Raw genomic sequence first — 14,682 nt, forward strand, 5'->3', positions numbered from 1 at the left:
TTCACATGTCTAATGCCTTCCACTCAAGAAAGACAGCTCTGTGAGGGCATCTTTAATTAGCAGGGATGGGTTTTACAGACAAAAGCAGTTTAATTTTGTAACATCAGGCAACAGTAAAGCAGTAGTACACTGAGTTCTTTTAAAAGCCTGGTAGCTCCTCCTAAAATGTTCATACTGAAAGGAAAAAAAGCTTACATTATTAGCTTGACAGAAAATTAAATTACCATTTCCATTTTACCTGTTCTAGGTACTGCTAAAGGTACTAAAAGCTAAGAGATGACTCTCAAGGCTCAATTAGGTGCCAATGGTGTATTAAAGATGCTAACCATGATTTCTCAAGGTTGGCCAGAGGAGTGCCCAGGTTCAGAAGAAATTAAATGTATCTATGAGGTTAATTATTAAGGAACATCCTTAGAAAGCCAAATACTGGGGATGGAGTTAGGTTGCCCACAAAAACTGTGGATGCCCCATCCCTGGAAATGTTCAACATCAGGCTTGATGGGGCTTGGAGCAACCTGGTCTAGTGGAACGTGTCTCTGTCCATGGCAGGGGGGCTGGAACAAGATGATCTCTAAGGTCCCTTCCAACCAAACCATTCTATGATTCTATGAAATAGAATTTCTTAGTTGGCTTTCTGGCGGCTCTTTGGTCAGAATTAACATGACAACAAGTTCTGCATTACAGGGCACCTCACAGGGTATAAACCAGCAGGTCACACACAAGCTACAGCCATGGGGCTCATATGCCAAAACCACATGAGCAGTACATGGCAGAGGGCAGGCTAACACGATGAACCAAGATTTACAACACAAAAATTGAGAAAGTGGTGCTTCCAAGTGCCACCTGAACAGCCTTGTTCACTGGCTTGGCTGGCTGGAATATCCCTAGCTGCACCTTGCCCAAAATGCAGTACAGTAGGTATCTGGTAAGGTCACCATGGTATGCTGAAGTGGGAGTCATGTCTTTTAAATTCACAGCCATCTAAACCACAGGCAATTATCATATGCCAGTCTCCTGGGCTTCCTCTATTGACAGCAAAGCATTAGCAGTGCTTTGAGAGAAAGCCAGCCTATCCTGAGAAAGGCAAGACAAATTATTCTCTGGAGATGGCCACAGAGAAAACCCAGAAGACTGCTTTAGATTAACTAGCTAACCTGAGAAAAGTTATGTGAGATGAACCCTACCTCCTGTAAAACAGGTATTATTAAAATGATCCACTATTATACAGAGATCTGGGAAAAGCAGTTTCAGACCTTATGGACACACACTCTGCTCTGTGAGTTTACCACCAGCAAAGCCAATGCAGATACATAATTTCACATCAAAACCAAATTAAAAGCAAAGATGCGCAAGACCACTGACTCACTGTGGCTTTAGACAGTGTTTAAAGTCAGCTGATTTTGATTAAGACTTGCAACCAAGAGATCTAATCCATATAGCCTTATTTGGAATCACATATTACTTACAATGACAGCCTTGATCTATTTAATACTACTGTGAGGGTAGTTCCACCCTCCTTCCTACTCCCAACTCAGCACCATTACTTATGTGGGTATAAGTATTCTTTTTTTACGTCTCTGCAACCAAGAGAAGAATTTGATCTCTAGAGCTAAACAGCACAGAGGGAGAAGCCAATTAAAAAGCATATACAAAGAAAGGAAATATAGTGGGCCAAGAAACTTAATCTGCAATCAGCTTGAACGAATTATTTACGGTTGTACATCAGCCAACGATGAATATGATGTAGCTATTATATAGCTACATACGTATGCTAGAAATTACATTCTCTTAAAAAAAATACAAAAACCAACCAAACAAAAAAAACACAAACACCTTACGGAATTATAATGCCAAGGAAGAGCAGAACACTGCGAATTGGCTCTCGAAAGCCAAGCGTGCGCCAAGGAGAGGCGACTGCCACCCGGGCTGCACATCAGCCCTCGCCAGCATCCCACGCTGGACCGGGAGGCGGCGGTGCCTCGCCGGGGATGCTGGCACGAACGAGCGGGCGGCAGCCCCGGCGAGGCCGGGCTCGCCACCGGGGAAAGTTTGGGCTCCCCGCCGTGCGCCGACCCCGGGCTCCGCGCTCGGGCCGTGCAGCTGTCAGCGGATGCCACAGAAACCCCGGTCCTCGCCGCCGCCGCGACCCCGGGCGGCCGCCTGGCCGCGCTCCGCCTCTCCCCAGGGGGTTCGTGCCCACGGGGCTGCGGGGGCGGCCGTGCCTCCCTCCGCCCCGCCGCCTCCCCGCTCCCCGCTCTGCCGCCGGCGGCTCCCCGCTCCCCGAGCCCCCGGTGCCCGGCCCCGCGCCGCAGGGCTGCTCCCCGCACGGCCTCGTACCGTCTCCCGGAGAGATGGTCTCGATCTCCACCCCCATGGCGGCACCGGCGCGACTTAGCCCCGCTCCGCGGCGCGGCCGGACCCCCAGTGCGGGCAGTGCCCCTGGGCAGGGCCGCCCCGCTGCCCGTCAGCGCCCGCAGCCAATGCGGGGCAGGGGCGGGGAGCACGGGCAGGGGAGGGGAGGGGTCCGCCCGCCCCGCTCCGAGCGCCCGGGGGCCGCGGGGACCAGGGGAGCCTTGCGGAGGGGGTGTCCCCTGCCGGCATCGCTCCCGCAGCCGCGGCCGTGCGGGGCATGCTGCTGCCATCCCCCGGGCAGGGCTCGCTGTAGCGATGGTGCCCGGCGGAGCGCTCCTGCGGGGGTCTCGCCGGCCTTTGCCCCCGTGTGCCCGTGCAGAGCCCGAGCGGCGGAGGGCTCGGGTGTGTGCGGGAGCGGGAGCGGGGGTACCGGGGGTGATGCTGCAGGCGCGCCGGGCACAGAGGGAAACCGAGCGCCGCGCTTCAGACCGTCCAGACAGCAGGACGCGGCTGAGTGCGAGCGGAGGGTCGGCATTTCCCGTCACAAAGAGCCATGGAGGAAGGCATCCGTGCTCGTACATTACGTGTGCGCACTGAAGGGAATGTCTCCCCGATTCTGCTGGTGAGCGGCAGCATCGGGGCAGTGGTACCCACCGCTGGGCAGTGGTACCCACCGCTGGTGACTGACCCCACACTGCAGCAGCAGCAGCGGCAGGTCTCCAGCAGGCTGGCAGTGACCTTGAGTTTCAGTGCAAAACAGTTTTTAAGTTCTTGTTCATACCCATGTTTTAAATTGGAAAATCTATTTATGTATGGTGTTCCCATGATGTGAGATTACATATTCAACCTTGCTACAACTACTTCTGTGGAGTGCACCTGAAATAGACAATTTCCTCATGCACTTACAGTGTATTTGAATCTCAGGAGTTTCCACTGCCTCTAAAGGAATAGTTCTGTTTGCAGTTCTGTGTTTTCTGAGTTAAAAATAAAAATGGAATCACCACATCATCAGTTTCCCAACTGAAAGAGCTGTCTGTAGCCATCTAATTCCAACCTGCACTTCTCTGACATTACTTCTTCAATATTTTTATCTGTTACAAGCTGGGTTCTCTTCAGGCAAAAAGATCTTCCTCTATATGGGCAGTTGTCAGGATGACTGAACTGAGGAATTACTGTGCTGGTTTGTAGATGTGATAATGTGGCCCTCGCATGCATGCTCTGAGCTACACTGACATCTCCACACAGCTTTTCACATTACTCTCATCAGACTGTTCCTTCACTTGGGTGCTCGATTCTATCTATCTTTCCTCGTGGGTCAGATACTCTGAAATACCAGGGCTGGCTGAAGTTCCCCAAAAATGGGCAAGTGAGGAAAATCATGAGCTCACACAAGTTCAGAAGCAGTAATGAGGCTTGAACATGGATTCCTTTCACCTGCCTCCCATTCTAGTGAATTCTGCATCTTAGGTAGCATGTACAGAATGAGCAGGCACTTACTGCAGTTTACAGAGGAGGTCTGTAACAGTGGAAATTCTGAAAAGGGATTCTCTTCCATTGCCAGTGTCAGAGTGTCGTTTGATTTCTGATCAGTAGAAAGATACTAAAAATGCATTTGAAAAATAGGAAAATGCCAGGTAGGAGACAAGTGGCACAGAAGCATTAAGAACACATGAACATTGCTAATTCCAGAGGTGCCTCTGAGTCATTACAGAGCAAAAAGGACAGCACAAGAAAAGCTGAGTGCATGAGGGGAGTTATAAAGGGAAATTCTAGGTACATGGTGTCCTATTCGCCCTCTTGACTTTACTAGAAAGGACTGCTTTCATCCAGGCTCCAGGTAGATGTCTGTGTCCTCTCAGATGATTAGAGCATCAGAAGGCATAAATCCAATGAACAAAAGCAAATGATTCTTTGCTGGGTTCAATTTAGCTTTTATAATTACATGTTTCCTTTGATCAGGCCACACATCTCTCCTCGATGGGAGAGAAGCTGTTCTCAAGTTGTGTCTTGTGACAAGAGATTGGACCTAATCACATAATAGACATAGTTCAGACAGGATCACAGAATATCTGCTGCAAGTGTCATCACAAGTAATAGGCCTTAAAGGCAGACCACAGAATCCTCAGGCAGACTGACAATCATCATAAAAGAGCAAAGACCACCAACAGCAAAATTCAGAAGGGACAAAATGGGATTAGGAGGGACCAAGCTGTGACCTAAGTCAAACATGCTGCATCTATCCTATCCCACGGCCTCTTGCCCCATGGTGAGACCAAATGCTTCTTTTGGGCATGAGGCTAATTAGATCCCCCACACTCATATTCCCAAGATTATGGAAAGAAAGGTAAGGCCAATTTCCAAGACAGAAAATAAGGATCTGTAGAGAGCATATCAAAGTTGTTGGATGAATATGTTAAAAAATCTTTGACACCACAGATATTGAACCAAAAACAATGTTATTTTTCCCCTCACAGTATTCACTGGAAGCATCGAGATCCTTTAATATGTGTTTACAAGTCTGCAGCACATGAAGATCTTGGAAGAGTAGACTGAAACAAGGAAAACTCACATCTTCAGAAAAGGCTCTGAAGTACAAGATGAAGTGGTTTTAAACTGGCAGGAATTGGAAGGGAAACAGAAAGGACAAAGGGACTAAGAGGGAAAGTTCATGACCAAGGAAATGGCTAAAACCAGATTATCAAAGCAGACCAGATTAGTGTATTAAGAATGCTCTTTGAAAATCATTGCATGTCATCCACCTCCATCACCTTTGATATCCAGAGTATCTGTATAAAAACATGTATCAAGGGCAAAGTCCAGTGGTCTCTCTCTCCAAAGCTCTGTAGAGATAATGTTCCTGAAGAGTTGTTTACCACAAGACCTTCCCATAGCATGTTTTTCTATTCTGGCACCAGAAAGACTGGGCTGGAAAAGTGGGGGGTTCTCTTGACACTCATTCCCAAATGTTTTGATGATGGAACCACACGACTCCAACATCTAAGATTACTCCGTGGTCACAAAGAGGACAATTTGCCACAGTCATTATGAGAAAAACCCAAAACCTCAAAGTTTAGCAGATGAATATCCATCCCATTTTCTTTAGTTCAAACCCCTATAGCCAGCACTGTTTACAAAATATTTGTGCATTTCCACTTTTAGGAAGACAAACAAATTTTCAAGTTTTCAAATTTTTTAGGGTGTTTTAACTTAGTTAATAGTTCCTATATTGTGAAATCCCATTCTTCATTGTTTTTAAATCTACAAAGGATCTACAAATCATGTGTAATAGATTCCATATGCACACAAAGAACACCCCTGGAAGGCAAAGCACTAAATTGCCCAAAAATGGAAAGCACAAATTCTGCAAATGTAAAAATTCAAGGAGGTCACAAAACACCCCCAACAATACACATTTCCCTCACCAGCATCCATGGATAAAGAGCCAGCATTACTTTGAAATCCGACCAGTGTGACATGAACAGTGAAAACAAACTAAAAATGTGTTACTAATACTGACATTTCCATCCAGTGAACCAACATGTGCAACCAAGTAATTTTAATCCCAAAGTGTACAGGTCATGCAAAATCAGCACCTCACTGGAAAAAATCCTGACCAAAATAAACAGCAGCCTGCAGAGCTCAGCAGGTCGTGTCACTGTGAATGTTCCTGTGCACATGAGCATTGACAAAAGAGAGTCAACCAGAATCCCTGATTCCTCTCAAAGCACATGCTTAGGGTAAGTCTGACAGCACACCCACAGTGACAGCCATGTGATTGACAGATTAAACCCAAAAATCTCCACGTGCCTGTCTCACTTCTCACCACTGCTGGTTACCACAGGTCTGCAGCACAGTCACCTCCTCCCAACTGATACTTGTTCCAAATGCCCCAAAACAGAATAAAATTTCCTCCTGAAGCAATCCTCATCTCCCTCTTGGAACTCCTTATCCACATCTGTATCTATTGACTCCTCTTGCAGCTGTAGCTCTGAGTGCAAAACTGCAGCTGGATTTTTTTTCAGTAGCACTAAAACTGCCTTGAAAGCCACCACCTCTCTCACCCAGCTCTTCCCAACTCAGATATTCACATATTCTCTCTCACTTTTATGTGAGTCGCTACAAAGGTCTTAGATCTGATCTTCAAAGCCTTTTACAGGACCAGGTGAGGTAACCTCAGGTATGCACAGGGAAGACTCCAGCTCAGAGTCAAGGAATTGGTAGCTTGTGTTCTGGAATGGAGGCAAAAATTCCACAAGCCCAGGATCTTAATAATGGATCTTGCTTCCAGAAGAGATTAATGCAATTCAACACTTCCAAACCCACGAGTTTCAACAGATTCATGGTCTCTCAGACTTGTCTCCCCAGTACAAGAACATACTAGAGCAAGCCCAAGCATTCCAATGTTGTTACTGGCTGGAGAGCATGGAGAGGGGGATCTGGGTTTGTTCAGCCTGCAGAAGACAGAGAGAAGAAGCATCTCAGTTACTGTCTAAAACTACCCAGTGGGTGGAGAGGATGGTGTCACACCCTGCTCAGAGATGCCCAACAAAAGGACAAGAAGCAATGGACACAAGTCATAGCAAGGAAAATTCTGACTATATATAGATTTAAAAATCTTCACAAGATCAGTTATCAAACAAAGCCTTAAGGAACCAGAAAAAACTGATGTCAGCCCTGTTCCAAGCAAGAAATTGGACCATATGGCCTCCAAAGATCCCTTCCCCTAAACCGATGTATGAGTCTGTAATATTTTTCATGCAACACGAAGAAGGACATTAAAAAATGGTAGTGAGGTTAACCACAATTCCAACATTGACTGCATGATCCTAAATCACCTTGGATCTGTTTGCAGTGTGTAATGCTCCAAAGTGGCTAATACACTAGCTAGCACCTCAGATGCAGTATAAATATGAAATTGCAGAATCCATCCAGACTAATTAGCGCACATGCAGATTGCTGCAGTGATATTGCTTCACTGCCTACTCTTTTGAAGGCAGCTGGCTGAATTGAAGATATGTTCTGAATTGCTCTGTGTCTCAGTATTTAATTCATATAAGAAGAATTATCATTCTACCTCGTTTAGATTCCAAATACTTCAGGGGAAGAGATCCTCTTTTATCACAAATAAAAGAGGGCAAGTAACATCTTAGGGCAAGTAGCAGAGCCTAAACTCAGGGTCACGCAGTGCGGTCTCACAAATAAAATTTCCAATAATAACAATATCTTAAGCAGACAGTCCAAGAGGATTTGATTTTCTCTTCCACCCAATATTTCATAGCAAAAAATTGATTAATAAATGTAAGTAAATCTATCTTTCAAATTGTGGAAGAGTACTGGAATTACATATATTGCATCTATTCTGTAAACTAATTATTCTGGCTCTGTCATTTCCTTGCCATGGAAGTTACAGAAAGACGTCAGTGACTTTGAGAAACTTTGTATTTACAGGGCAACACATTTGCTGCTTTCTTCAGTAAAACTATTTCTCTGTAATTTTGGTATTTATTCTGCTCAGTGGAGAAATGTCACTGGCAAGACATATTGGAAGCAGTTCAAACAACAGGAGAAAACCAAACAAGCTGCAAATATTAGCTACAAGCTTTTGATTAGTCTTTCTAAGATTTTGGAAAATGTAACTGTGGAAATGAAATTAACTGGTGTTCTCAATCCTCCAGATAAATGAATCAAGGGAGTTGGCTAAAGGACTCAGAAAATTAAGGTTGTATTTGTTTTCCTTCATTCTGTATGTGCAATTATAACACTATTTAATGAGTTTCTAGAACCTCCTGACCAAAATGATCTGAAGTCATAACTAAAAGTTCAGCAGCCAGAGAGGCGGATTGTAACATACCAAGGCAGCTACAAGTAGCAGAGCACAGAAAGATTGTAAAAAGTTGGGGTTTTTTCTTTGTGATACTCCAGGGACAGCTTTAATTCCAGGTAAGTGTCAACAGATCAGTGACAGCCACTAAAAATCTCAGAGTTTTTACAATTCATCTCTAGGAGAAACACAAACACTAATCTCTCTGGTATTCAGCCCCCCATCAGGGTTGACCCAGCATTTGGCCTTTAGCTCTCCTAGAGAAAGACAAGGCTGAATCAGCCATTTTAGATTGTCCACCTATGGTGGCTGAATCCTGGAGAGCAAGCATTTAGGCTTAAACTGACCAAATGGAAACATTTCTAATCCTTCCTACTAGGAAAGCAGGAAAAAGTATTTTAAATTTCATTTTCCATTACATTCGAAGGCCTTATCTAAGATAATAAAGAGGGCCAAAACAGAGACATCACAGCCTTTCAGTAAAAATGTAGACCCCACTGGACCTTCAGTACAATTCTAGCTAATGCTTCTGCTATCTTAAGGGCTGTGGATTAAAAATATCATCCAGTATAGCTCAGTTTCAGCCTACACAGACAGTTACAGGTGAACTACTTAAACAAGCAGGTGGATAGCAGCACAATGTTACCACTGTTTCATTTTAATTAGCAGGTTTGTGTTAGAACACATTCACCAATATTTTTGTCTATATCAGGGGAATAGGGAGATCCTATTCAGTATAACTATCAAGAAAATTTCTATGTGAGACAAAGTTAAAGGTGTTTTATTACAGGGTTTACAAATACAGCAGAGATTCAGCTTTCTTCAGACACTTCTGAAATTGTCCCAAGTAGAACCAGCAACGGCAAACTATTCAACTGTCTTGGGCACCAGAAGATAGTATGGGGCGTGTTTTGCTCAATGTATGGGGTGTGTTATCACCAAACACACCCCATACATTGAGCAAAATAAGAGAGACCCCACAGTTTTTCTCAATCAATATTCTCAAACACAGTTTAACTGCCTGAATAGATGCTAGAACCCATGTGATTCAGAAGTAACCCATTTTGATATATTTTATAAAATTTGCTTTCTAGTGCCCTTTCCAAAACAGGTGTTGCTAAGAGTTTGACTCTGTCATTGTCAACCAACCAGTTTGGATACAGGATTATGTCCAGCTCATGCTGTCCTGAGTTCCTTTACAATAATAAATTATTTTCCCAGAGCTGACAGAGTTTAGTGACCTCTTCAACTTACCAAGCTGGGACAAACATGAATCTGCTAAAAATATTGCTATCCTTTGTTCTTCTTCAAGTCTCAGTGGGTTTTCAATTGGGAGTGATCTAACTGAGTATGCACACTGTGGCAAAGAGCATTTAGCCATGCAAGAGGTTCCTGAGTTATCTGATGTGTCTGCTGGGAATTATAAAAATGTCACTTCAAGGGTATAAATTTACATCATGTAAAAAAGAAGATACTAATAAGAGACCTCTTCAAAAACAAATACATTTAATGTCTATGAAGAAAAAGACTGTCATAATTTGGAAGCTGAATGTTGACTTACAGATGGAAAGACCCATTAGATCATTCATTCCCTCTCTTTGCCAAGACAGAAATATATCCTAAAGAACATTTCATACTCTTCTGCCCAGTATAATTTTTGTAACATAAGTGCTAGAGTTTCTATTGAAAACCTGATTGCTTTATAATGTGTGCACAAGAGATTGGCGTGTGCATATGGGAGCATTAAGTCAAAAAACAGTGGTTTGAGACAGAGAGGGCATTGAGACAGAGAGGGTGTGAGCAGAAATCATAGCAAGAGCTATTGGTGGGCTGATCACTGATAAATGTTCTAGTTAGAACAGATGCACGTAATGACTACACAACCATTCTTTGGCATTCATCTGTCCATACCCATTTCGTATCCGAGTACTTCAGCTAGACTCATAAAGCAAGAGTTGTTAATCTATTTTAGGTACTTTAGGAGGGAATGAATCATGCCCTAAAAGTATCTATTTCTCACCACTGACTTGTAAGTGAATCAGGAAGGGTCTGACTTAGACAACTGTAGTGTGTATGTGCAGAGATATGTTGGAGAGCTGAGGCTCCATGTTGTTGCCTAATGGGAGCTTGGTACTACCTTCATGTAGATGGCTATACCAATTTACTTTAATGCAAAAATACTAATTTGTGGGATGAATCCCACACCTGCAATTAAATGAGGCATGAGTCTCATTCTCTGTGACCATGTTTGCATAATCATCCTAATTGCTCACCAGTTTTGCTTTAGCATTGCGAAGGCCCAAAAAACATTAAGCCCTTGATAAGAGTGAGAATTAAATGGCCTTCTGAAAAGATTTGGTTCTCTTCTCTCCACTCCAGTGGACTAGAGTGTCACTCTAAACTATAAAAGGGAAGGCTTGGGTAATTAACAACTGCTTCACCAACTTTACTCCCTGCGATGTGCTGGATTTCTCTGTTAGAATTGCATATTTGCCTTTCTGTTACAGAGGAAAGGGAGTTCCAAGAGCCACAAAGATCAAGAAAGTTGTTGAAAACACACCTGCAAGAATGATGGACAGCTCCAGTTCAAATGATGGAGCATCTCTGGTGCCTTCCCTGAGATCCAGAGGGATCTCAGAGAACCCAAGGTCCAGTGTCAGAGTGGTCACTGCAGTCAGTCATACACGTATGACATTTAGAGAGTTGCCATCTAGCAGCATATCCCTGAGAGTAGAAGTGAGCTCACAGAACTTATAAACTTCTACAAAAAGGCAAAACTTTTGTCTTGTTGTAGCAGTGTCTTGTCCATCATATGTGTCCCCATGCTAGGTGCCTCTATTTAGAGATGACAGATGAAGCCAGCCTGGTACCCTTGGCCCAGGCAGTTGCTCCAGAAAGGTAACACCAAGGGTCTGCACATATGAAAAAAACAGAAAGAAGTGGTGACTTTCCTGCCTGAAGTCTCCTCCTGCCTCCTGAATGTAGCCCACATAGAAAAGATGAGGGGCTTGCCTTAACAAAATAATTTGCATTTGTGGTTTTTTATTAATTAACCAAACTTCTCAGCAATTTCTTAAATAAATGTATGTAAAAAATACAGTATTTCATTAGGTGTTTCCCACTTTACATGACATACATACAAAAAATGTGTAGTTGGTGAGTAAAATCCTATTCTGAGAGCGGGGAGAGCACACAGACATATCCCTGTCAGAAGAGCCCACAGATATATCCCTGTTCAGATTTACAAGGCGTGGATCAGTGGATCTGCTCTGACAGATTACGTATTTTGTTTCTTTATTAACTGCGCATAATTTTTACATTCTGTTCAAGTTAGCTTATGACAGATAAGTACTTTTTAAAATCAGATCTTGAGGCAAAGAAATGTCAGTGTGAAGGAATAGAGACATTTAGTATGCATTTATTACGTAAATAAATACTCAAGCTTCTCAAAAGTGTTGAAGTAAATGACACACCTACTTAAATTGGTGAATTCATGGTGAGTAGCTTTAAACAGACTTACTTTTGAAGTGAAAATACCACCAAGTATTAGACATTTCATGAAGCTGAGCTAAATTAATATTAGAAAAAATATTACTCTTACATTTTTTATTACATATTGAGCTGAATCTCTCTTCCTCTGAAGTCACCAGGAATATTAACATCTATTTAATTAACTTGAAGCAAGATTTAGCCTGGAAGAGTTATTTTACCATGACTAAAGGAGAAAATGAAGTCTGAAATTCAGCTTTTCCAGCAAGGCACTGAACTCGGATCCACAGAAATATTTAGACATCTAAATATTCAATCTCCCACTGTGATAGACAAGAGATAGGTAAATATATTTAAGAACCTGGAATTCATTAGCTCTAATCCATTTGGACACAAGAAGTATTTACACTCTCTCTGAATAGCAAGTAGAGCAATGTATAAAAATATCAATATAAATCAGTATTATAAGAAAAGGCAGCTCACCCTCTGCAATGATGAAGGCTGGATTAATTTTCCAACACTCATTATGAACCATGAGAACTCATATCTACCAACTGGCAGCCATGTGCAACTCAGTGTTCAATTTATGTACTTCTAAAAACCATCTCCTCCAAAGCACCAAGGACTGGCTGGAATTACTCTGCAGGAGAGAGCCAGCCAAGGTGCCACCAGTGAAACATCTTGTTTAAGCCAAAGGTGACATTCTGATCTCAGTTACACCAGACCTAATCAGAGGCTCAGAGATGCTAATAGATCAGAATCTAGCTTACTGTAGGTGTAAAGACTGTGGTTGCTCACTGAAGTGTCTCAGATTTCTAACTGTGGTGTTTCCAGGGCAGTTTTCAATTACAGGCCTTTATTTTGAGTATGTGCTATAGAGATCTGTGCATACCAAGGTGATGGGATTTTTTTTTTCAGAAAAATATGCTAACTGAATGAAGGGAATTTCTTTTTCCCACTCTTTTTAATCCTGTTTTTTAAAAAATGATGTTGTGCCAAACAAAAGTTAAATGTCTCTTTTATTCACTTTGTGCCTTCTTTGATCCCCAGTACAACTTGTTCAAATCCATAATCATGACATAATTTAAGATTCATTCCCCTGTTATCCCAAATGGATTCTGAAATTCCAACTCAATTGCTACAGAATAGAGCTTGCAGTATGCCTAAACCCTGCAGATTTCAACAAACACTGAGCCTTAGAGAGTTTTGAAAAGGCCACAGCAAATTCATACTTACTTGACTCCCCAGCTCACTACCATGCCAGTGGCAACATCCAATTTGTGGATGTTGCCATGTTTGTATCTGTGTATCTCAGATAATTAATTAGAAATAAGTATGTTTCAGATGAAGTACATCTTCATATCTGTGTCATAAGTATGACTTCAGATGAAGTCCTATTTCCCAAAGCCTTCAGAGATAGATGAAAATCTCACTGTAGATCTGCTGCAAATATTTTTCAAGACTTCAGTGTTTCTGAGATGACCTGAAATCCAAAATTGAGGTTGATTCTGACAAACTTACTGGCAAATCTCACATATTCAGCCTTGTATTATCCTCTGATAATGTGACAGACACTGCTGAAGAGCAAATGCTTTATGAGATGATGAAATTTAAAAAAACCCAACAGCAAATCAAGTCCAGTTTTCCACACAAGTAATCATTCCATGCTCTCAAGATGCCAGCATAGCTGGCAGAATACACATTATCCCTAGCAAAACATCTGAGCATTTCAGTCACACTGAGGCAGAAGTTTCTGCATCCAAACCACATTTAAGGTGGCTAGGATCCAGCTGTGACACAGTTTTGTTAGGATATTAAAAGCACAGTGGTGCAGAATGTAGATGAGATACTGTGCCAAAGAATAGCTTTATCAGTTTCAGCAAAATACACCCAGGAGACAACAAAGCAGTGAAACACCAATATTTTAAAGTAAAATAAATATATGTTATACAGACTCTGTCAATTTATGGAGCTGCTGGGATTGCATTTTAATGCAATCTATTCATTAGAACTACTATGAGTAAGAAACTTTCACTAATATAGAAAAAACCAATAATCCTGCTACAACTTGGAGGAAGTTGTCAGAACTCCTGGTGAAACAGGTATGGCAGAGTGGCCTCTGTGCCACAAAGGGTAAGGTAAAATCAGACAGAGACCAAAGAATTTATGAGTCTTGCGTAAAAAAGGATCTTCTAACCTGTATATTTAGCTTTTTAACTTTTACCTATTCCAGTCATCCTTGCTGGCTTGTTCTTGAAGAATATTTAAAAAAGGGTTTTTTTTGAATGTAGTTTTCAATAAATAATTTTAAAAAAAAGTAGCTGTGAATGAGCATGTGATATAATTATACCAATTTGGGAGATCTTTAGTGGTAATAACCATCCTCAGTAAATACACATGGAAAAAGGGTATTAAAAATTCTTACAACAGAGGTCCAACTGCCTTCAACTTTTTCCTCAGGTGGTAATATACAAATACATGATGTATAAATGAGTTAAGGAGGCAGAAGGTGTATTGTTAAGTCTTACATCTTTAACCACAGTGATTATATTGATAGCTTGTAAACCTTTGCCCAGGTTTAATTTATTCCCTTTTTGATGATTTACAAAGCAAGAGACACAAGTTAAATGGAAGCTGAAAGGAAATGCACTGGCAAAACAAGAATTACAGAAAGATGCTGAGGATGGGATTCACTTACCTGCTTATAAGCTTCTAATGCCATCTTAGGCAGCCCAGGGACTATCTGGGGATCATCTCTTTGTTGCCAGCTGCCACCCTAGATTGGCACTACTCTTCTCTAAGTCCTGTATTGCACCTGCCAACTCAGTGTGGCTGTCTGAGATATCCTGGGGCGCTGAAAATAGTAATGGTTGCTTATATTTAAGTTAATTAATCCCACCATGACTATTTTTGCTCAGCCATACACACCCTCTGTCCAAGCTAGGCCCAGGGAGGGCTGTGCTGAGGAGGGAAGGATGGAGACACCCAAGTCCATCTGGCCCAGCTCTGGGCCTGAAACA

General features: G+C 42.4%; 1 protein-coding gene across 2 annotated transcripts in view; it reads right to left on the minus strand.

Moving 5' to 3' along the window:
• Positions 1 to 2,410, minus strand: part of FKBP1B (FKBP prolyl isomerase 1B) — a 44,221-nt gene extending 41,811 nt beyond the window's left edge. The window contains exon 1 of one of the 2 annotated variants that reach the window (XM_059468338.1): positions 2,338 to 2,410. In XM_059468338.1, coding sequence (XP_059324321.1) covers positions 2,338 to 2,374 — 37 coding nt within the window. In that variant the 5' untranslated portion in view covers positions 2,375 to 2,410. The remainder of the gene's footprint in view (positions 1 to 2,337) is intronic. The other variant, XM_059468339.1, reaches the window with a different exon arrangement.
• Between the last annotated feature and the right edge of the window lie 12,272 nt (positions 2,411 to 14,682).

Source organism: Ammospiza nelsoni, chromosome 3 (genome assembly GCF_027579445.1).
Source record: "Ammospiza nelsoni isolate bAmmNel1 chromosome 3, bAmmNel1.pri, whole genome shotgun sequence".
Classification (NCBI taxonomy): domain Eukaryota; kingdom Metazoa; phylum Chordata; class Aves; order Passeriformes; family Passerellidae; genus Ammospiza; species Ammospiza nelsoni.